Source organism: Bradysia coprophila, unplaced genomic scaffold (genome assembly GCF_014529535.1).
Source record: "Bradysia coprophila strain Holo2 unplaced genomic scaffold, BU_Bcop_v1 contig_145, whole genome shotgun sequence".
NCBI classification, from domain to species: Eukaryota; Metazoa; Arthropoda; class Insecta; order Diptera; family Sciaridae; genus Bradysia; species Bradysia coprophila.
Window position 1 is genome coordinate 300,297 of NW_023503416.1, and position 25,340 is coordinate 325,636.

At 33.0% G+C, this 25,340-nt stretch overlaps 1 protein-coding gene across 5 annotated transcripts; it reads right to left on the bottom strand.

Moving 5' to 3' along the window:
* Positions 1–573: 573 nt before the first annotated feature.
* On the bottom strand, positions 574–20,177 carry LOC119074222 (serine/threonine-protein phosphatase rdgC). Of its 5 annotated transcripts, none has more exons than XM_037180230.1 (16): positions 20,010–20,177; positions 17,971–18,249; positions 7,070–7,197; positions 6,249–6,342; positions 5,963–6,114; positions 5,714–5,881; positions 4,768–4,934; positions 4,678–4,714; positions 4,412–4,561; positions 2,660–2,737; positions 2,418–2,603; positions 2,258–2,350; positions 2,043–2,202; positions 1,812–1,975; positions 1,640–1,739; positions 574–1,535 (listed from the first exon to the last, which is right to left on the bottom strand). In XM_037180230.1, the coding sequence occupies exons 2-16, from the start codon at positions 18,170–18,172 to the stop codon at positions 1,252–1,254; spliced, it is 2,163 nt and encodes a 720-aa protein (XP_037036125.1). In that variant the 5' UTR covers positions 18,173–18,249; positions 20,010–20,177; the 3' UTR covers positions 574–1,251. The 5 variants fall into 5 exon arrangements, with proteins under 5 accessions (XP_037036125.1, XP_037036127.1, XP_037036126.1 ...); XM_037180232.1 differs by having other exon boundaries at positions 20,006–20,177; XM_037180231.1 differs by having other exon boundaries at positions 19,923–20,177.
* Positions 20,178–25,340: the final 5,163 nt, after the last annotated feature.

The following is a 25,340-nucleotide window of genomic DNA, read 5'->3' on the forward strand; positions in this document are numbered from 1 at the left end:
AAATAGGTACAAAAATGAAAGAAAATTGATCTAAATGACGGGTTCCATTAATTGAACAACGGTTTTACGACAAAGGTTTTTTTTTGCTATAGCACGGCTCCTAGCATTAACATAGAAAATATGCGGAGGCTGATGCAATAAAATAGATTCTGAATTTCTATCGTTGAAACAGAAATCATGTTTTTTGGTATGAGTTAATACAAACAACTCATGCAAAAGTACACGCATACGTGTATCAAAATTTGGATGTTTTTTGGCATCTTAACTCCGAGTATTAATGCTTGGAGCAGTGCTATGGTTTTCATTATTTTGGAAATATAAAATCCGTCTGATAGGTTGTATGCCCTATAATGCCCTATAATATGCATTGTTCGTCGAATTGTTGGATTATTGAAAAAAGCAATTACAAACGAAAGTACGGAGTGAGGGTTGAGGTGTAGGTCTGGGCATCAATACTATCTGTAAGAAAAATTAAGAGACCATTTTTTAACGATGATACAAGGTCAGTGTATGGTATGGCGTGCCTGAAAGGATCGTCTGATGTGCTGTTAATAAATATTAAAACACCAAAAATTCAATTCATTTAAAATCCATAAAATTTAATAATTCCTTTAGTAAAGTAAAAATATTTTAGTGCTCTGATATCTGCACGATTTTCTGACTTTGGACGTGAAATCGGCGAGGTGCAACATTTATATTTAATTTCATAATAGACATTTTGAAATGGATTGATGGGTAAATATATAATGTAGTTTTCCGAAAAAATTTTAGATTATATGGTAACATTGTACTTGAATAATTTTTAATTTTAAAAGTTTTGTGTAGTTTTTGTATAAATTTTTAGAGAGTGTTACGAAAGACATCCATATTATAAATTATTTTATGTAATTGTTCCCGTTCAAAGAATTTTTTATATCCACAAAAAAGTAGCTTCTGAAGCATTTTCACTAATTTATTCTCAATTTGTTTTTTTAGTCATGAATGTATAGTAATATCAATTGTGATTAACATTAAATTGTTCCCATTAGTTTTAAAGTTTTTTTTTGGACTTAGAAATATTGCTATTTTGGCAGAATTATCGATAAATTTTGTTATTTGTTTTAATTCGTTTAATGTTTGACAAAAACACTCTTTGCTGTTTGGAAATTCCACAGCCAGCGATACAAGCAATGTGAATTTCAGTTTCAAACTTAGGTGAAGAAAAGAAAAATTGACTAGACATATCGCCGAGTACCGAACACAAATGTTGACTTAAGATTTCTTTGGAGTTTCTTCGCCACAATCTAGGTCTTCTTCGTCCTCTTCTGTGACTTGCTTTGTCAAATGATTGGAATTCTCCGTCGGTTTGCAATAATTTCCTTTGGCCTGTTCGCACAGTCTAAATGTTTCCAAAAATTCGTTCAAATCCACCAGACCGTCTTTGTTAATGTCCATCAGTTTACACATTTCCAATAAATTCTCTTTGGTATCATGCTCGGGAAGGTGTCTTCTTAGCAGTTCACACGCTTCACCAAATTCGTCCAGAGAAATGAAACCTAAAATGTTTGGCAATTTTCTCAAATATTTTTCTAGTTTTTTTGGAGTTGCGGGAAATTGAAATAATTTTGAGAGAGACGGGAAAATCAATTTGCAAACTCACCTGAATTGTCTTTATCTAAGATACGGAAGATCACTTCCAGACTACTTTTGTTTTTATACAAAGAATCCGCTACGGAAGTTGAGCCTGCGTGCGCAGTTTTCTACAAATCGACGTTTTTTTTTTCATAAAAAAATTAACTGAAAAATTGTGCTACGAGAAAATCAAAGCTTACAATCAAATCCGTGTCAAGCATTTCCAGAGTTTTTCTGTAATTGACGTCAGTGACAACACTATCATTTTCTGGCGGTGCTAGTTTGTCTCTTAGTAGCCGCCACGGTAAGCCCAATTTTGTGGCCGCTTCCATTGCCTCACACCACTTCGACAACGAAATGACGCCTACAATTTTGCAGATTTGCCGAAGAAAAGGTCATGGCAGATCGATAGAAAAACTAAAGACACCTACCGGTCGATTCCGGATCTCGATCCTTGAACTCCTTTTCCAATTCATTTCCTCGTTCCCGCAATCTTGCACCCAGCTCTCTAATAGCAGAGCTTTCCACTAAGCCAATTCTTTGTCTGAATGTTAGCCGGCGTGTCTTGGATGCAGCTGATGTATATTGAACCTATTAAGTTTGATTCATTAGCTCGACAGTTGATGAACACAACTCTCTTACTTACAAAATGAGTATCTAATTGAGGATTTAGTTTCAAGTATGCTCCCTTATTCGATCCTATTTCGTAATAATTTGATGCCGAAAATATTGTGATAACCTAGAAGAAGCAAATGAGAAAGATATCCGAATTAAATCTTGTCTAAATGTTGGCTTAGTCAATTTACCTTTCCATCATGCATGTGATCATATCCCTCATGTTTGCATTCATGCGAGCGCACCAGAAACACTAATTTGTATTTTTGTAAAAATGTCTGAGTCACATCGGGACCGAAATACGTTCCGGCACCTCGAAGTCCGTTCGGTTGACACCCTTCATTATGTTGAGGGTCACTCCACAGTATATCGAATACCTGGTATCGAACGGACAGTTTGTAAAGCTGGCATTTTATTACCAAAGCAACATTACCTGTTTCCACTCAACTTTGTCGATATCAGCTCCGGGAGCATTATTTTCCGCTAAAGGTGGTCGTAGGAGGGATACATACTGTAAATTATGATAAAAGAAAGTCGTGAGAGTTTTAATAGAGTTTAAATCGTATAGTTCATTCTCGAAATCTTTTACTTCATTAGGTTTAACATGAATTTGTTATATAAGATTACGATAAGTCGAAAAATTACGTTTCCTGATACTATTGTCGCCAGAAGTTTTACAATATTTCTTCACATGAAGTTTTCCCACAACAATATACGTCCGTGAAGTACTCGACGTTAGCTTACTAATTAATACATAGTCAATGACTGTCAATGACTTTTATTCATTCAGGTCACTCACTTTTGGCGACAACGGTATACTTACCTGGAAATTAATTTTTCGATTTTTAGCTCAAGATCTCTTCAGGCATATATTTAGGACAATTATGATTCCGATTTTTCAAACTCGTAGACACTAATGTATCCACAAATATAAACTTTCAATCGATTATCTAATATAGAAATCCGATTATGAAAGCCTGTTTCTAAAAATAGAAACTCTTTGCCTTGCTAAAACATCATAACCATGCATACTGTTGTTTTTCTCCCATAAATGCCTCAAATATACATTTCGCCAAATTAAATATTTGAATATTTTTAATTAACGTCGAACAGCATACAATTGAGAAAATATTTTCCGAAATACAAGGCAAAATTCTGAAAGTTATCGCTATTTTCATTAATTAATTGCCAAGAAACATGAACACGAAATGAACTAAAGAGTTTTCTTGTTTACAATAAAAACTGCTGTTTTAACTCCTTCATTATCCTTGTTTGTGTGTTTTACCGTTTTTATTTTTATTTGCCATAGTTTTGCTCAGGTTGGTCGTACAACAGTGAAACCATATTCTCTGAAGAATTGGTTTAGGATAATTTAACCCATTTTTAATAATCGATAACACCTATACATACCAACACTTTTCGTAATCATCGAATTATGCAAAATATGTCCGTGAGGTTTTTAAACTGATGACATGTCACAAGCAAATTCTGTTGACTCAATAAAGCTCTAAGTTTGTGAACTAAAATGTTTCGTTTTACCTTCGGGCCAAAGAATAAAGAAACAATTTGGTCGTTGATTTACCACCTTGACCACACAGAGTTATTTTAAAAAAAAGTTTTCGTTCCATAAAATACTTTCAGTTAATCCATCGAAATAACCAACTCATCGACACCCTCATACACCCTTGTTTAGAAACAAAACTTTTTAGTGAAGGTCTTAGAGTTTCTAAACTCGCAAATAAATACGGTCTTGTCAAAGTGTGCCCAAAAGAATGTATTGACAATGACATCGACTGTCACATTGTAAGTTCGCAGAAAAGCAATCAATGGAAAATCAAGCATATCCTTTCTATGACGCAACTCTCTTAATTAATGTTTTCCTTTCAATTAATGAATACATAAGACAAAATGTTTTCAACATTTCACGGACGAAACAAGCATCACCAATATAATTGCCGAGTCTATTACTTCCTTTGATTTAAGAACTTCTTTAACTTCATTAGTTTAATAATAAAAAAAATGATTTAAGGTTTATTTATGCTATCGCTGTCAAAATCAGATGACAAAGAGGCGTAAGAGATCATAGTAAGATGCATACTGTATGATTTCTCCAACTTCTCTCATTTCTCTATTATATTCGTTATGTAGTAGTAAGAAATAATATTGCAACTATTCAGACCCTTACCTTCGCTCTGTCCATACTTTTAATCAAATCCAAGTCAGTTGAATCCGAAATTCCTCCATGAACAACCAGCACCCGGTTATTTACAATAGTTCCTAATGGTAACCACCGATACACTTCGTCAATCAGTTTTAGAAGACGCTCTGCGTTGTGCTTTGAAAATCAAACAAATGCTTGATTAGATGGTTAGTCAAACTGTTTAAACTATTGACACAGATGACCGTATACAAGACACGAAGTGTTCCGAAACTATTTCTTCTTTAGCTCACCTTATATTTTTGATGTACCTCACGTATAAATCCATACCTAAGAAGAGTCATAACTTTTAGTTGTGCCCAAATTTAGATTATATTGTTAACCTTGCATTCATCACTGTATCCTCGTGATTTCCTCTATTCAGATACACGCCACCAGGGAATACAATAAGACAGGATAGCAATAGTAGCAAAACTTCTAAACTTTTCTTTCCGCGATCTACAAAATCACCATTGAACACATATGGATTTTCTGGAGAAGGTAGTCCATTCTGAAATCATGTTACAAAGTATAGCAACTTGTGTGTATAGATATATCGAATTTATCTACGCTGTTTTTCACATTTATAATGTTGATGGTTCAATACCGGCTGTAATTGCGAGCTTTTCTTTACGTGCAATACCACTCCATTCTTAAGAAGCGAACATTTCAACATTGATAGGAACGGGGTAAAACTACGTATGTATAAGAAAATGAAAGGTGACGTGAAATTGAAATTTACCACACTCGCTAGATAAATGGAAAGTCGTGTGCGGTGAAGGGTAATTTTTCAATTTTAGAATTTGATTCTCTGGTGGTTATAAACGAAAGAACGGTACTGTAATTGACTGTTTAAACATATAAATTTCCTCAATTTGCGTGGCTAACATAACACGATAATAATAACAAGTAACTTTTACCCGCTAAACTCGTTTTTAACATTAAGCACTGCTTCACTTCCTTTCATATTCATGCAAGAGTTTGTATCGTCATTGTAAAATTTACATAAACACAAACATAAATATGAACATGAATTTATTTAGCAAATGCGAATGTGTGAATTATACTAGCCGTGCAACACGATGCATGTGTATGCAAATGATGCTCTATAAATAAGTATCGATTTTGAATTTATTCTAAGACTTTGTAAGCTTTTTCGTTCTAAAATTAGATTTTGCTTTTTCAGCAATTTTACAACTTGTTACACAAAAGATTTTCGATAAACTCATTTTATGTTTGCACACTGTACACAATAAATAGCGGCAGCAATAAAGTTAGCTTCATATTTACCTTATGAAATACCACAAGTAAATCATCAAGCTTCCCGTGAATGTCACCGCAAATTGTAACTTGTTTTGATATTGCTGTGGATGCTTGATTTAGATTTGGTAGTCTTTTCAGTCGGGCAGTCGCTTCCCTTAAGATACCAGCTACGTATTTGGCATGAAGACGATTATACTGATGGGTAAAAGAGTTGAGTTTAATGTGCGTGTTGTTTGACTAGAATGACTAGAACAACTTCCGCCGCTTCGGCTATACCTTTTTCTTACGAAATAAATTTATTAAAATGTCTATGTCCTTCTTTTGTAACGGGAATGTCATATGTGGCCCTCTGTACGTCCGCTCCGGTCCGGTTATACCTTCGTCGCCTGCATCTTCCGATTCATCCGAGTACTTTGAATCTAATGCATCTAAATTGAAATTAAACGAAACATTTCCCACTATATCTCGACGTTAACACTCAAATGCATTTTATTCGAAATGTATAAAATAAAATTGATACTAAAATTCGGATAATAAAATGCGAAGTCTATAAAAAGCTTACCATGTGACGAAGATCGGGATGTATTGGATGAGCAAGTAGTTTTATTCGCTGCATCAGGAATGTGAATTAACAGTGCGTTGAAAAAGTTATACAGCTGAAAGCATAAAAACGATAATGCCATAGATATTCGGAGACTTTGTCATAAAACTGTTGCAATGGGATAAATTTTCTGATTTTATCGGATTTTCCACCTGAACGAATCATTTTCAATTATTATTTTGTATTTTCAATTTTTCCTTACAACAATTTATTCAATTCGCATGTATGAATGCATCGATTCTTGATAGTACTACGAAGGATATATTCTACATTTTCAGATTATAAAGAAAATCTATTCCGTCGACAGAATTTGATTTTTTTTAAATATCAGAACATAGCAGCAGAGCTGGTAATTTGGCAGTGGAATTGGTTAAACGAATTACCTTGCAACAACAAAAAATGCTAACATTGCTTGTTTGTGCTATAATTAGTTTTTATATCGTTTACGGACATGGGTGAATGTATATCTTTTTGAACTGATCAAATGTTACCCTTGATAACATATCAAATTATTCGTCCGTATAAATATAACATTTATACGTTTATATCTCCTACATCGTGTTTATTCATCAGGTTAAAAATATTGCATCAGCGTATTTTCGCATGGTCCAATCTTCGTAGTTATTTTTGATAAATGAGAGAAATACAATTAGCTGTATCACGAACATTATATGAGGAAAAATTAAATTAGGATATTTTTCGAATCATAAATGTGGGACCTGTGCTGTGTGCAGGTTGTATAGGGATTTTTAATTGATTTTGAAAATTGTTAAATCGGTTACCTGAACTTGGTCTTGTTCGCCTGCATACTCAATGCTCTGAAAGATGGTCCATGTGTAACGTCGCCTCACTTCCATTCGAGCCAAATATCGACGGTACCATCTTTGAATTAAAATAGCCGCTTTCATAGCTGTAAAAACAAAATATATTTCTAAATCTCAAGGGGTGGAAGAGTTTTTGAAAATCGAAAAAATAGGTGTGTCTGTCCACTTAAGGAGTTTGTTCTGAGCTACGTTTTATCGCAGAAGAGTACTTATATTGAGTTTACATTTACAAATGCGGTTAACTCACTGGTAATGTTAAAGAAATGATGATGATGAAAATGGATTCGATGATGGTTCCGTTACCTAGGGTGAGGTATTCATTCACCTGAGTTAATCTGGGGAAAGCTGCAAAGCCTAAACGTAATCGACTTTTAAAGAGCCAAGCGCCTTCAAATGATGCCACATAAGGTATAATATAGCTAGCATTGGTCCACTACCCCTTAGATTTGTTTTTACTTCTCAATTTAGTTGCTTCAATACAAAGTTATTGATTATTGAGAAGTAAAAACAAATTTACGGAATTTTTACGATCCCCAATATTTTTATGCCGATCTAAAAATATATTCATACAGATTTGGACCACCCTATTCAGACATTATTCTATTGCTACAAATAGAGGGAAAGCTACTACAAGTCGGCAATATGTCTCTCTTTGTTCTATATTCATAGTGATACAATTATAAACAAAAATATTGTGTGTCATACCGATAATCGAATGTTTTAAACGTATGCACTTTGTGTGTTACTTTTTTTTAACATATTAATTTTTAATGCAACAATCATTCACAACCTATGTGAAAGGAGAACGCGACACAACGACTAGGCTTTGCGTGTTATTTTTTCATTAAAAATTCAACACACTATGTACATTTCCTACATGTACATACCATGCCACAGTATAAAACAGTTTTCTCAAAGTATAAATTCTTTATCAACTAAAAATAAAATGCAAAATGCCAATTCTATTTATTAATATCGTTCATGTTGATTAACATTATGCCGAAAACAATATGACTCATATATACCAACCTATTCGTAGACTGTCTGCTTTTTCCACCATAAGTTAAAAATAAAAGAAAGTTATATTGCGAATACCAGCTATAATGCCTATTGTATATACAGAAGGAAAAAAAACTTTCTAAGAATATCAACTATTTAAAAAAAATGAAACGATTACTTATCATGTCAAGAAAATTTCAAACAATTTTAAATTATAAGATAGTTCAAACAAATTTATCTTTTGTTTTGAGATTCTTTTCAATTGCGGCAACAGAATCGTCTGCTTTTTTTTGCATTTTTTGTGACCGTAACAGAAGTTTGTATAATTTTGAATGATTTAATGCTAATGCTTCATTTTTATTGAAAATATTAATTTTTAGTAAATTGCTTCTCATTAGTTGGGTAAAATGGTACACCAAAACATTAACAGATTAGTTTCTAAAACATTTCCAACATGCCGCCGTAGAAGCTTTTTTTAAAACATTGTAAGGGGGAAGGTCTCGCAGCTTTTATTCTTAAGAATAGCTGATAAAAGCACTATCTAAATCTTGATTGGTACGTATCAGATCGGCTAGAACACAGTTCGAGAAAAATGATTGAAAAAGCACATTTGTTCCACTGAAACTTTTGAAATGGAATCAATTTGATGTTAGCAAGACCAGCTGGGTAATTGGTAATCAATTCGCGATTTACATATAATGTTGGTGACACTACTTTCTATGTTAATAGTATATTACATGCTAGTTGGGAAATTTTTATTTTGATGAGTGATATGTAACCTTCGGCTCGGGCTACAATCTTACAAGTCAAAATAAAAATTTCCCAACTAGCATGTATAATGTTTTATCTACCTAGGTGAAATAATAGCACTGAATAGCCTTCGGATCATGCAATAACTCCCCAAGTGTCTAAATAAACTTGTAGACAGAGGTGAATAATCTACTATTATATATTTCTCGCTCAAAAAACGCATTTTACTTCACCGAAAATCTCAAGAAAGGCTTTGCAATTCACAATTAAAGGGAGCACAGTACATAACTCAAGGTTCTGAAAGAACAGGTTAAGACAACTCTGAGTTGATCACGAAGGCGGTGACACACAATTGCGTCAACGGCTGCGAAGTTCACATGTAAAATGGAACTTAACAAAAACCAATTCTGAATTTTCGAGAAAAATATTTTCTTCAAGTCGATTTCTCACACTACCTGTTTGGAAAACTTGGTGTCATCTGCTTTCTTGGTTGTCGTAACCGGTTCTTTCAGAACTTGAAGCAGTATATAACGCAGTTCACTTGATTTCATTTTATTCGTCGAAACGATCACTTTACCATCGAAAAATCATTTTATGCTTGAAGACTGAAATTCGACGGATTTCGACACACATTCTACGATCGAAAAGTTAAGTTTTTCTGTACTTCTCAGAGAGAAGTATTTGCAGTCGAAAATATTCGCGGATTGTAGGCCGAACGAAGTAAGGTCTACAAGCGATAGTGCCTTATATCAACCGTCCTAAACAGAATTTTCATGCAAAGGGCAGAAAACCCGAGAAAATTTGAAAAAAAAAAACAGAATTTGTGTTTTATTTTTGGTCAAATAGAGTTTAAGCGCTGAAAATAAAAAAAAAATCTACAAGAACTGTATGGGTGTTTTATGTTCTCAAAATGGCAAATAGGTCTACCATTTGCCATTTCTCGAACATAAAATACCCTTTACAGTAGTATTTGCTACACGGAGCCAAAACTTTACTTCAAGTTTTTGAATAAAATACCTTACTTGGCAATGGGGTAAAGATGGAAATGGTATTTCTTGTCTGTTTACCGGGCTGCTAGGAATTTCGCGCCGCGTCATTCAAAACAATTGACAAAATGACACATTTTGTATAAGGAAAATGTCACTTTGGGGGTTATTGTGAATGGTGCAGCGCGAAATTCCTCAACACCGTTTACCGACATCGGCTGCGATTTCACACAAGAAGTACCATTTCCATCATTTGCTCCATTGTTAAGTAATGTACTAAAATGTCGGACATAAGTATAATAAGAAAACCAATAATAAGAGTTCGTGTTCGTACCAATTTGCCGAAACTTCTTAAAATAGAACCTAAAGCACAAATTCACGATGAATTGTAAACAATAAGTTATACACTAATGAACGGATAATATTGAACAAAAACTGTCAGATCAACTTCTCGAGCCTCTGCCCATCTAGGTTAGAAAATCGGCGCATTGTGCAAAATATTAACCTGTCACATACGGCTCATCTGTTATCGATAACGACAACAAAAATAATGACAAGCTCAGGGTAAAATAATACTTTTATATAGTAAAATGCATGTTAAAAAAATTGAAGTACAAGATTTGAAATCAACAGATTAAAAATAATTTGATCGATGGAAGTAAAAGACCAGATAATAATACTTGTCATATGTTTGCCGTCTGCTACAGGTTAAGAAATACAGGCAAAAAGAAGACTTCAACGTTGCTTGACTAAAAACACTCAAAGTCTTGATCTCGCACGTTGTATTGAATATTCTGCTTCTATCAGTATATGTGTAACTCCTTGGGTCCCTATCTTCTTCACTAGACACAATGTTGTTACATACTAAAATTATTTTATCAAACCGAATTAAATTAACGAATCCCTAAACCTTTTGACGACGTGATGCAAATAAGCGATGAGGACTGACTAATGAGCTCTTATATATATGGCAAAATGTATGATAAAACTAAACGGAGCTAAAGATTTTATATTCATCCGCTGACAATACTATGACCAAAAGGAGTTAATAGACTCGAATTTTAATTAAGTAAAATCGTATATTATAATATCGACATTTCAACCCTCATGGTTTAACATCAACCAGACTCATTATAAGGGAATTATATATTCCCTTCCATCTCGAAATAATATTCTATCAAGAATTTTGCTAAAATGTTTTTAGCGAACTATCCATGGTTGCCGATGTAAATAATTAAGCATAATGTAAATTGGGTTGCAAAATATTTTCTCAATGAGTCCACTACATTAAAAATTTAATTCAACCAATTTTATTCAGTGCTTTCATTCAGATAAACTTAAATTGCTCGAAGCTGGTTTTGTTGTTTAATTGGAATTTCCTCAACAATAGTAGATTACATAGATCGTTCTAATTGTTTGTTTTGATGAGTGAGGCGATTATTTTGATCTCCGAAGACAGCAGATCTATTTCCGTTCATTTCAATATGAATTTCGGAACAGGTGCGTACCTCATTTTGGAAGTTCGCAAATGATAAATACGATCTCCCGGTACTTAGTGGGCGTGAAAGTACGTCTTGCCTCCCACCAGCATGTAAAATGTGCTCAATAAATTCATTGTTTCAGCTCAGTACTTTGTATTTACTCGTAAATTGTTTGCAACTACAGATTTTGATTAAACTGAAAACTCAATATCAATACAGCGTCGAATCGTAATACAACTTTGGGTTATCCGTAAAATGAATTGCATAAATTAGACGGAATGAATGTAGACTGGGAATGAAACTACACGTTTCACAGTGCTTTTATGTGCTACCGTAAAAGTTTAGCATTAAGATGTTCCATCGAATACATTAGATGGATTAACATTACACGCCCAGAAACTTGCGACAGTCACATTGTACATTTATAGAAAAAGAGATTAACATGAATGGGATTTGAACTATTCCACCCTCATATTTGCTGTATTTATATAACATTCAATGTTGTAATGTTACATTTTACCAGATTGTACGCTAAATTTTGTGATTTGTTGGACGACAAGGAACAGTATAAGACTGCGTAATGTCGATTTATAACCGAATATGTTTTTATTTTCGTTTTACTAGGTAATACGACAAAAATAGCACCACTTCTACCATTATATAAAAATGAGTCAAGTTATTACGATTAACAACACAGTTCCTCAACAATTTTCATAAATTGACTTTTATTACATTCGTCATTTCCCTAATTTTCCCACAAACATCAATAATTTTCCCCATGAGCATTAAAAATTAAATAAAATGCTAACTATATGAGTGCATTATTATTTGTACTCACGCACAATTTATGTAAATTGTGAAATATGTTCTAATTGCCATGTTGTGTTATGTTAGTGCTCCGTCCAGATATAACATGGTATAGTATAGAAAGAAGTGAAGCGTGTTAATACACAAAGGTAAGCCTGAAGGCATTGAAATACACAATTGTTGTTGAATGTTGAATAATCCTACAAATAGTGATAGCCCGATCAAACGCCCTGTTAATTGCTCATACAGTGCATGTCGAATCAATTCTGTTTGATTCAAAATTTCTCTGTCTTCTTTTTAACACAATAGAGTACACCTAGAGGAATTAAATATAATTGAACGAAGTTTTTGTTTAATGAAGTAATTAATTAGTTTCAACCAACAGTTCAATTTATCCAAATGGTCCTCATAAAAATATTTATTACAAATTGTTGAACAGGGACTTTGGATCAGTTGCAGTCATAGTTTTTGAACGAAACATTTATAATGATTACTGTGGAAGTAAATCATTGGCTTGTGCTAAGGAATCATTCAAATATTAGAGAACGTCAGATTTTTCGCCGCTAAATGCAAAGATACTAACACTAAACGCTAAATGTATGAATGGTGGAGTTTCATCTAAAAATATAATTAAATTTTGACTTGATGGATTTCAATCAAACAAAGCTAATGTGTTGGGCATGATCTTAGGACTCCGGTAAAGTAAGTAGTTTTTAAATCGCCTATATATTCTGAACGATAAGACATTGAAATCCTGACGTATTCAATGAGAAAAAAATGTATTTTCAAAGTTTTATCGCAGATACAGATCCAATCGAAAAACTTATTACTTTACCTGTTATTGGAGTGCGTTGTCAAAATCCGTCAAGTCAAAATGTAATTATTTTTTAGACGACAGTCCACCATTCATACATTTAGCGTTAGTATTACATTTAGCGGCATTTAGCGGCATTTAGCGGCGATAAGCTGGCATTCCCTATTGCGTATGGTGGGCGGCGTATTCTTCATACATTTTTGATTTTCTTTTCGTTTCGCGTAAAAGTTCTTTTTTTTGCACTGCACACATTTATTGGGGTAAACCGTGATTATCTCTATTTAAATAAGAGCCAGCTAAATTTATAATTACAAGGTCAGAGTCGAAGGTAATATACGTTTAGTATGGGCCTGTTTAGCATATGCAATGATGTGTGAACTCACTTCAACCCCAACTGTTTTATAATCCACCTACAAATATTTAAGAAAACGTATTTATCCGAAAAATAAACCCCTTTGATTCGATTTTAGATTGCCTTTGGGTATAGACTTAAAAAACACCTTACTCATACGTGGCATAAAAAAAAGGTTTATATCAAGTCAATCGTTGGAACAAAAAAGATCAAACGTAAACGCAAGACAAATGGTTTCTTATAAATAAATGTTATTTTGACTGTAAAATCACAACGGTGATTAATTCATGGGATTTCTCTTCATTTATTTTCCTTATTTCCACGGTGACGCATCTACGAATTGTATTTATTAAAATATTGTGTATCAGAGAAGATCGCTCGTGTCTTGGTCATTGTAAGTCTTAATCCAAAGATTCATATTTTTCGTTATGATGTTTTGCTTTTTTAAACGATTAACTCAAGAAGAAAATGTGGAAAAAATTAATGAAAAATTATTTGTGCCCTAATTTGTTGAACGCTTTGCTTAAATTAAACATAAAAAAGGAAAATAAAATTTAAATAAAGTAAAGCTCATACATCAAAACCAGTGAGAGGTCCATTTAATTTGCGTTGTTCGACGGGATTGGAACACATATATATTCATCCAGTAAGCATCGTAAACAAATCATTGCTGGCGCCTATGACATGACAATCGATTTTTATTTTACAATTTCGGGCACTCTTTCAGTAAAATGTAATCAACGTAAACGTTAGACACTAGAATGTGATTTATCAATTTCAGACTCTCGGGGTAATTTTATAGATTGAGTTCTCTTTGTAAATTAACAGAAAATCAATTTAGAACCACTTTCAAGCATTATTTAGTGTTAACGTTCCCGACGATGAACTCCGATAATAATTATATTATGCTCATATAATATATAAATTTAGGGTAACTATCTGATGGGAGGGTGATATTACATAACGATACACCTTATAATGCAATTATATTAGTTTTGAATAAGCGAAGGTAAATCATTCCACGCAGCTTGGCTATACAATAATGAGTAGGGTAGGTAGTACAGTAGGGTATTAATGTTGTGTAGTTGATTGTATGAAATCCTGTAAGTTCCGCATTTTGACATGTTTATTAACATTGACCAATTGACTCAATATGAAAATGGGATTTAGATTATGATTGCGAGTGGTATTGATTTGGTTGCAATCGTGTGTGTCAACAGCAAAGCATAATTATTGTATGGACGAAAAGGTCGGATGGTTGTTCATGTTCAGTAAATTGTGTTGTCTGATCATAATACATTATACGAATTTAATGGGTGACGAAAATATATTCTGTTATTTATACGGTTTACGTATGCATTGTCGTTCACATGATGGGTATAATAAAGCTTTGGAAAAAGTGGGTTTTTATATTGATGAAAAATGTGATGGCATAATGTAATTGCGAGAGTATACAGTGTATACACACCACCCACTTGCCGTAATTAAAATTTTTCAATCGCACTTCAAGGCACGTACAGTGTGTTCACACACGCAGATCTAAATTGTACCTGAGCACTTTTGAGGTTTTATTTATTTTTGTCGAAAGTTTATTTATTTAAAATTAGGAATCTATTTATCTCTAATACAAATATTGAATGGAAGCTTTGGTAAATATGATAGGAGCTCTGTTGGGCTTATATAAATTTCTTAGATTTTTTACACAAATTTTCAATATTAAAAATGCAAGGAAATATTTTCAACATTCTTGTAATGGGGTATCCATCCTTATCGTTTAGAGATGCCCGGCTACACAAATCAATTTCGCCATCCCCAAACATATGATATGGAAAAATTTTGAAATTCAGTCACCAGAACGTAAACCAATATTAACATAAAAAAAACATTAAACTATTCTCCACTTGTCCTTATCAAATTTCAAAGACATTTTATGACGAAAAGTATTCAATGGGAAAAGAGCTTTCATTATCTGGAATGGATTTTGTGTTTGCTTCCATGACATCAAATATCGAAACGAAAACAGAACAAATCTTTTGTTTAATCAAACGAAAATAATTCAAACACAAATGGTGTGTTTTAAATAATTTAAGCGAGCCATCAATTAAACTTTTCGAATTAGTTTTACTCGGGTAAACATTTACAAAAGATAATTTTTGTAACAAAGAAAACAAACCGGATAGTGATTATCCTTTCAGCCTAGACACATTAGTAGAAACGAACAGGAAAAAAAGAGAAAAACGACCCAAAATGAATACGAGCCAAACATAACACACAATCAAAAAAATAAGACTGATTACAGAGACTATCCTGTATCTATATGTACAATCTAAATGAAAAAGATATATTGAAGTGACGAACTTTCACTGATGGATTGTTGAAGTTATGTCTGCTAGGCATTGCCTAGTAGACACATTCATGTCGTGAAACTTTAGAAAAAATATTTTTTTTAGATATTGTTAAGGGTTGATGGAGAAGAAATTTGATACAAATCACAGAGACGGTATTTTCGTTGTATAGTTCGAATTCGAGCCGAAAAGCTTTCATTCTTGCGGCCACAAAATACAAAAAAAGTCGATTTTGGGACAGACAGTAATGAAGCATTATTGTCGTCACAAGCACATAATATGCATTACAAAAGTGCCGTTAAATCACGGGGGTCCTCAAGCGAGAAACAGTTTTTCAAAGGGTTACCGAAAAAATCAGTATTCTTGTTAGTAAATGTGTCATTTGAGGAGACACAGAAATACCGTTCCACAATATCTGAGCTGTTCCTTCTCCATAGAATGTTTTTAAAATTAAATATTTTATTTTTTCGAATTTTGTATGGTTTTTCACGGTGGTCATCAAACAAAATAAAAGTGTTTTTAAACGGGTACCCAAAAAAGAGTATGCTTGCAGTGAAGGGACCTTAGGAGACTCAGAAAACCCGTTCCACTATATTTGAGCTGCTTCTTAAAAAAAAACTTTTTTTCTCTTGAAGGTCACCTTGTTCTAAGCTCGACGGATGCTTTGTACATTGTTCGTTTAAAGTACAGTCGAATTTGTATGCATAATCTTCTGACATTGGAATAGAATTAAATTTAAAAATTTAATAAGAAAAATAGGGTTCCCTTAAATCTTCTACAGAATCTCTACCTCACAATCTGAAATTTATGATTGAAACCAAAAAAAAAATGTGAAATTGTATCGTGATGCATTGAAATCGTATTCAATCTTTTTTTTTACTTCGATCTGGTAAGTACCTTTGTATATTTTATTGATACTTTCGCCAAATGTTTTATATCAAATTCCATTCAATTCCTTCTATCGCAGAAAAATATATCTAAATATTACCTTAGAATCGAAATGGAAGGAACATAAAAATGCTTCCTGTACAAAAAAAAAAGTTCTGACGAAGGATTCCGAAACTTTATTCATACGCTCCACACTTTTCCTCTGCTATATTTTCGTAATAAAATAAGAAAACTCTTTGAAATGAATGTCGTTCGCTTAATTGTATCAAAGCATTCCTTTGGGAATGGGAGTTCAACGGTATTCAATAATACTTCATCTTTTTATAGAAAAAAAGGTTTGAAAAAAAAGGTAAAAGTTAATAAAAATGTTTAACTTTTTCACCTAAAGGATAAGGATAAGTGTCTTTCGATGAGATAGTAACTTATTGGATTTAAATATTTGCAATGGAACTTTTATCTATATGTCAATGAAGTGGAGGAAAAAATGAACAAATTCTTAGATGACTGAAATGAGCTTTGTAAAGTGAGAAAGTCACTACTGAAGCAGTAGTACAATAAAATGTAAATATTTTTGCGCATTTTCTGTTTCATGGAATTATTTCGATTGTATTTCGTATACTGAAGGTTCATGGAACGTATGAATTTCAAAGACATACCTGACGATGTAAATTTTACATTCGAAATTGAATCCACAAGGAAAAGAAAGTCGTTTGCATACCTTCAGTCGCAGTGGATTCGAATGAAAATATTTTGTCGACCATATTAAACAGAAAATAGCGGAAATATATAGGTCGGTGGGTCGGTTGTTTTGATTGTTTTTCTTGAATCAATTCAGACAATTTTTTTGGGGGGAATTCGACTAACAAAAAATGTCGAAGAAAATGTGTTGTACGATTTAGAAATGTTACCGACTATTGTGAAGGTATGAACTGATAGAAAAGATTCTCTGAATGCGTCAGGCATTATTCGGTCTATTTTAACTGTTTTATTTATTTAGTAAAGTAAAGTAATGTATTCCGTGTGTTGCCGCACCCGTGTGGTGGTGAAATTTTACACATTTTTAAGCAAACAAGCACTATTTCCATTTTAATAAGCAATTTATGTCTGTTCTGGTAATCAACGAGAAGATATGGGGGGTGGATGGGTTGGTTGGTTTATGAAATGGGAATATGGTTCACGAGGGACTGTACAATGTACATTTTTTATTGTTGTGTCCTCAACATTTTATTGTAATTTCTTTTTTTTTCGATATTGTGTTGCGATAGCAGTTTAAAGTATTTTTATATCATGCTGATGCAGTCATTATTTCGCCCAAAAATAAAACTTAATGGCCACAAACAATCGAACGTCGGCAAATGATGGCACAGTTCTTTTTTTTGTTTAGTGAACGTTTCGACACACTAAATTAAATAAATAAACCAAACAAAATAAACTTACTTCTTTCCACACGTGTCATGCTCATTTCTCGTTCTGGTTTTCGCCATTGTCGATACCATCCTTTCGATGTTAATAGTTTGAGCAAACTGGCATGTGGATTTCTTTCCACGCCACGCTCTATTTCGGACGACCGGCATGACGAGGAATCCTCGAAACTAGAACTACGTCTTTGTCGACTGAAACATGCACAGTTTCGTAACATTATGGCCGGTGTGTACTAGTCATCAATTTTATTGTGATTTTGTTGATACACTTTTGTGCTGAACTGGATTACATGTCCTAATTTGAAACACTTATGACTTACAATGTTGTACAGTGTTACATGACTAATTGTAGCTACTTAAATTATTGCTTAGTCACTGAGCGATTTGTGACAAAAATGAAATGAAATTGAAATAATTCCTTGATTAAAAACGCTTTATTGGTGATTGCCATGGAATGTTATGTAAGGGTTGTAATGTCATCATGTCATAAATTAGACTGAGTGTAATTCATTTTCTAAATTACGGTTTCGGAAAGAGAAATTAACTTCGTTTTCGGTTGAACGTTACCTTGTCTAAATTGATAGTGTCACATGAAACTAACAGTGAAAAGTTGTTCCAATTCATTTGTCAACTTTCTTCTTCTAACTATATGTTGTTTTGAACCTTCTCCATAATATTTCCTCCACTATCGGTGACACTATTTACACGAACAAACAATTGTTCTCTTAATTTGGAAAATTAAACTTAATTTAATGCAGTCTGTTGAAACAACAAATCAATTGAAATTATTTTCACTGCATGTGCAAGTGCACGAAAAAAAAACTTTGGTTTCAATTAAACTGTTCGATGTTTGAAAATCAGGACATTCTGTACTGTATTTGAACCGTAGTCATTGCAACATTTTACTGTAAAATAGATATTCCGATGTCTATAAATAAATTCCATTAAAAACAGTCAGTGAATAATAGTGGCTAAGTGATGGATAAATTTTAAACAAATACTCCACACAGTGAACTTCAACTTTTCACAAAAGTGATTACTTTGAATTCCTGGAAGTAAATATTTCATTTTCATTTCTGTTGAATATTTAATGGGACGAAATATCCACTTGACGAATACGACGATACAAAACCTTCATTCGTCAAAACAAACAAAGTATAACAACAATAATTTTCTCAATTTATTGAAGCAATTCTCGTCGGGATTAACCTTTCAAACGACTTTTCCCTCTGATTTTCATTCAAAATTTCATTTATTGATTTACTGGTTGCATTATCTTAATGCCGAGATTTCCATTTTTAATTTAAAAAAAAACTTTTGAAAATGAAAGCGTGCCAAGTTGGAGACTCAAACGGTATACCGCTTCCATATATACGTGGGAGATGCATTTATCTTTTTATTTTTAAAAAACGATGCAAATATACCAAGTCACTTGGTTTCCGAACATTTTATATATGTTTCGGTGCTTGACCCTAACTTAAAAATGTTACTGGAAGATGTATAAATATATATGTAGGTACACCGTTTAAAATAAAACAAAGATGAGACACTGACACGAATGTCTTTATCGATTTGAAAAGATAATAAAACTTTTAACTCTGAATGTCTTTTCTCATGGTAACTTAATTCGTATAAAAGTTTGCCATTTCATTTCATTCAACCATTCAGCATAAGTGTGGAGTTTCCTAACTCGCTATTAAAACGAAATTTTATCGCTCTTTTCTATTTAAAATATAAAATGTCAATAGAGAATTTAAACAAAAAAATAAAACACACAAAATTCAACACGAAACTGAAATGACACGAAACGTGTTTTGAAAACATATTCAATTTCATTCATCGTATAGAAAACAATAGCCAATCAATAAAAAATACACTTAAAGTCATACAAATAAATATATTTCCCAGTGAAGCGAAACCCAGAAAATTGGATTCGTTTAGATGACCAAACACGTTATAACTATACACCTAATTATATTCACGTTTGGTCGCAGTAGTGCACATAAATAAAAATAGAATGTAAATAAATGATTCTTTTTGAATTTAACAACCTACATGAAAAGTTTAGTATTTCAAACGTTCTCTCAAAAAAAAAAGATATTTTTTTTAGCAAAATTAATAAATAACCAAAAAGAAACTCTATTCGAAATCACGAAAAAAAACTTGTTTTTCCGACAAGAACATACAAGCGACAACAATAGACAATTGCGACCGTTTACGTTGAGAGAAAGTAGCGTACTGAAGCAGAGTGAAAAGAAAATTCGGAAAATAAAATTTTCCTCAACCGATTTTATGTTGTTTGGTTATTATGGTATGTATGTTGTTGGTTGATATATAAATTTAAAAAAAAAACGGTCGTGAATGTGTGCTATATAGGTATATAGTTTTGACATATATTTATCTGTGATATGGGAACGCGTTCAAAAAAAATATTTTCACCGAATTTAAGTCTTTGGTTTACTAATTGTACTGTCATGGATCCAATTATACTTGCACAAAGTTTTATACTACACTTCCAAGGAAGTAGATTAATGCTGCTATGAATACTATTTAATACTAAAACTTTTGAACATTTCGTTTTACTTATCACTTGTAATCATTGAATCTGTTACTTCCTTTGTTTAAAGTATATTGTAGTCTGTAACTTTGAAGTTAAACGCTTTGTTAAACGGTCTATCAAATCAAGAAGTGTTGTGAACGAACTAATTCTTAATAACACTATTTTACACAACAATTTCATCTGTTATCAGTTTCAATATATTGCAGCTACAAAACGTTTGGGTTTACCAATGAAATTTTTCCTTTTACCAATATTTTTCAGCTCTTTACCGTTACTTTACCCAATTTCAACTAATACCGTGAAAATATAACGGTAACTCCATTAAATATAAAATGATAAACTCAAATAGAAAAACTTTCGAATATTACCATCCGTTTCAATATTATACGTTTTGAAATAGAAAAACCGTACTTCAATTCTTATCTTCAACGAAATCATCTGTTGTCGGTAGAGCGACATAAATAATCGATGACCTATTTGGTGCGCTCATATAGAAAAATGTATGTTGAAACAAATGAAGTAAAGGATTCTTCCTCAATCTGTTGAAAATATTTTACATCAAAAGAAGTAACAGACTTGATAATTGTACTGGTGACACGTCTGTGAACGAATTATTCAAACAGCTCATTGCGTTGAAACATTAAACTGTGAACAATTAGAATTCAATTTTTTGTACAGAAAATCAGAAAATTCACAAAAATCCAATTAATCAAATCCAGATTGAGTCCTCTACTACACAAGCCATTTCCGATGAAATCAACGATTCAACTCTTTTACATAAATTGATTATGAATATCCGACAGAAAATGGATCATTAATCATTGAAGATTATGGAGTTTTGAATATTAGAAATTTCATTCGACTTTTATGATAAGCCCCAAAGTATTTTCTTGCATGTATATATACCAAATATATATTATAACGTCAAGCAACAGAGAGAAGAAAAAAAAAATAATCGCATTCCCCAACATTTATTTGAACACAACCCATGACCGATATATCCTCCTCAAACAAAAACACGATTGCTGCGCCGACGTCGTACAAAGAAAGTTCCCCTTATCAGAGGATTATATTGGAGTATAGTCGGTCCGATATACATGGTGATATATTTTAAACTTTAAAGCACAATGAAGACATTACGATTAAATTTTTCGACTTTGCTTCGGTACTTGTACATATATTGTATGTTCGGTACATGTGCCAACTTTACCTTAACCTACATGTGCCGAAAAATGTTGAGCAGGAAATGTATAAATACACAAATAAATATATAGAGGAACACCATTATACGTTATGTACAGTGGTTATGCTGCTATGTAGAAATGCTCATGTGAAATCAATATTTCAAACTGTGAGAGGCATCACATAGCTATTGAAGAGCCACCCCACATTGTTTTATAAGATAAAATTAACAAGATTTGTTCTTTGCTTTATATTTTGCAAATCCAATCTTCTGGAGATAAAATATCCGAATACAACTGCAAAGTGTTTACTTAAAGTGCGAAAACGTTTCCTAATTTAATTTCGTCTCTTTAACGCTTTGAAACTTTGTTGGCAAATTTATATTTATAATTGAATAAAGTTGCTGGTGGGTAGATACCGAGCATAAATTTGCTGTATTTTTTCCTGTTTCTGCTACAAATATTAAAGTCGATGTAAATTTAATGTCATGCGACAAAAAGTAGCTACAAATCCACGAATTCATTATAGAATCAATGTAAAACTATTACGTGTCGACATTTCTATTACTACCAGAAAACTATTTCTGTAATTAAAGATTCTCTAATTACACTGAAACGGCAACGAAGGCTAGGCATCATCGTCTTACTTTATACAATACAATACCTTCAATCTTTCATGTTTTCGTCTCAAGTGGAGGAAACCACCAACAACAATTCCAACAATTTTTGTTTATCCTTTTGATTACTTCTTAACTGGTATATATACTGTTTGACGGTATACAACTCTGCTTCTTTGAGTTTGATAACATATTTATTATAAATATTATTTATTATTCAAATATTGATTAAAAGTTCCTCCCCCAAAAACATGAATCTTATGAATAATTGATAAAGTACGACATTGGTTTTATCGTCAATAAATTTTTGTACATGTTCGAAGCTATTATCGTTATCGGGACGACAAGAACATGATTGGTCTTCAATGTATACATTCACTCAGAGTGTAACATAAGTTGTTACTATTGATCCAGCATATAATTTAACCGTTGATGTGACAGGGATTAAACTAAACGTGTACATGACACACTATGACATTTCCTTCCTGTTGTCGTTTGACCTCTTTTTAACGTTATTTGTGTACTGTAAGTACCTGCACATAAAACATAGGTTTTACAAGATGAAATCATCTTGTTCTTTACCACATTTTTCAATCCCCTTATCTCGTTAAGTTTTCAAAATATTTTCCACATAAAATTAATAACAGTTCGGAATGTGAGGCGGTGATGCCATTGTCAAATTCATAGAAACTGAAATCTCTAGCGAGCTTTTGGTTGATGAAGAATGGTAAGCTAAAAGAGCAATATTAGCGGTCGTCCATAAATGTCGTCCACTTCCAACTCGAACACGTCTAAAACGGGAACTTTATTAGAAAGAGGACCTAATTGCAGTACGTTGGCTTATTACATAATCATTCCATATTTAACAACCGAAAAATATATGGCGATTTTGGTGTTCCCTCCACTTTGAGTGCACGTCATTTATGAATGGACCTTTACCGACCGCTTTACATGTCCGTACCCTTGTGTTTTGCGAATAGCTTGCTACATAGAAAAAAAATTTCAATATAAACGTATCACACACCATAATACAGGGGCATCAAGGTAAATACCTGAACAGTAAACCGAATCTGTTTATAATTGAAATTTTATTAAATTTGTATTCAACGGTTATACGCTTCATGTATCAGGCTTCATGAGATTACGTATAAATTCACATAAAGCCTAATGCACCTAGAACTTGCGAGTCGTGCATATCGAACTAAATTATTTAACTGTAAATCGGTTGAATGTTTAAGTTTTTTTTTATATTTAATTTCTGTTTGGGTATCTAAATAAAGTGAGAATAAGTTAACATAGCCAGAGACACTAACTGCGTGTGTAGCAGCTCCTCTTGAAATTGGTCTCAGTTTTATTTATCGTATGGTTTGACCAATCGTCACAAAGTTTTCACAAAAACATAAAAAATTGAAGAAACACTAAAATGCAAGAAAGTAAAAAAAATTGAATTGAAATACCGTGACAATTAGTGATCAGATTTCTACATCCAGATTGTACAGCCACTCGATCATCCAATCGGTTTAGTCCTTTGATGCCACCACTGAACTTTCTGATAGGGCAATCGTTCACTATGTGCAACATCGTCTGGTCTGGTTCAAGGCACCGCAATCACATCCGGTTGAGGTTGACAGATTCCATAAATGAAGCAAGAGATTGCAATTCCCATGGCCGGTCTGAATTCGATTTAGACGTACCCATGCTTTGCGAGGAATTTCGAACCCTGGTGCCTTAACTGTAGGGTCATCAATCAGATCGCAGCTCCTCACTTTTGCCAAAAATCTTTCCATTTCGTGTTTGAACTGAAACGGTAACCAATATTGGTCCATGTTAACCATACGGTGGTTTTCTTGATATTAGACGGGGCGCTGGTAAATTGATAAGGACACGATGTATCGGAAGGTTGGTCTCAGTGATGGTTAGAGTTTGTGTCAAATGTATGAAGAAAATTAAGAGCCACTACTCCAAACGCGAACTTTGAGACCCTCAAACCAATACAATTTATCTTTAATTTCACGGCAATTCCACGTATTGTCAAAATACTATCCTTCCTGCGGCAAAAGTCCGAAAACTGGCAATTCTATGCTTCGAATAGCTTCCGGTCGCCCAAAGTCGACTCCAAAAGGGTTCCCATAGAATTACGTTTACGAAAACCGGCTGAGAGTTTAGGATTTAACAAATTCAGACTTTCGTCTTTGAGACGTAGTCCAGTCCGACAGATCAGTCAATACAAACTTTATTTGTATTTGTATTTCTCTACGATGCAAGCCCGATTCGCCATACCGTTGTTAGTGTATTCGCAACTTATCTTTAAAAACAGAACAAACATTTATTGTCAAGCACGACGATTTGCACACAGACTCTCTGTCTAATTATGGAAAACTCTTAAAAGGAAGCATTCCAAATTATAATTACATTAGCGATAAGTGCATTAATTGAATGAGGACCAAATAGCTGATAGCGATGAAATAATAAAATCATTTTCATAATATCATACTCTTTTATTAATTGGTATCAAACGTTTTTTTTTTCTTCTTCCTCACAAGGGTCCAATTAGTTTTTAATTTGATTAAATTATACTGCGCTGAAGTATACCGACGACAAATTTGAATGGAACGGAAACATGTTATTTCTATTTAGCATTTTTATTCAGTAGAATTTATTTAAATAACGAAAATGACGCAGTGTTTTTCTATTTACACAAGAATTGTACAGGGATTCCGTATTACGGAACGACTTAAAAATGCAATTAAGGATCAAACAGTTTCCCTCATAGTAGCTATAACACTATAACGCTATAACTCGTATGAATCACGAGATTGTGTGTGCATTTGTACCATAAGAAGGCCCGGTAAATTCACAGAACTGAGCAAAATATTGTTATTCTTTTTTTTTTAAATGAAATATATTCCTCGTCAGAGTTGTGGTGAATTACCCACTTCTCATTAATAATGTACGGATGAACTTACGAACCTATGAATTTCATTTGTCATAAACAGTACATTGTGAAGGAGAGTCTAAGTGAAAATAG

What these genes read in the sequence shown, in the direction of transcription:
- LOC119074222 (XM_037180230.1), bottom strand. Translation starts at nt 18,172, where the DNA reads ATGTTACGAAACTGTGCATGTTTCAGTCGACAAAGACGTAGTTCTAGT. An exon ending in ATTTATTTCGTAAGAAAAAG is followed by an intron (nt 5,882 to 5,962) that starts GTATAGCCGAAG and finishes TTTACCCATCAG; the next exon opens with TATAATCGTCTTCATGCCAA. An exon ending in AGGTACATCAAAAATATAAG is followed by an intron (nt 4,562 to 4,677) that starts GTGAGCTAAAGA and finishes TGATTTTCAAAG; the next exon opens with CACAACGCAGAGCGTCTTCT.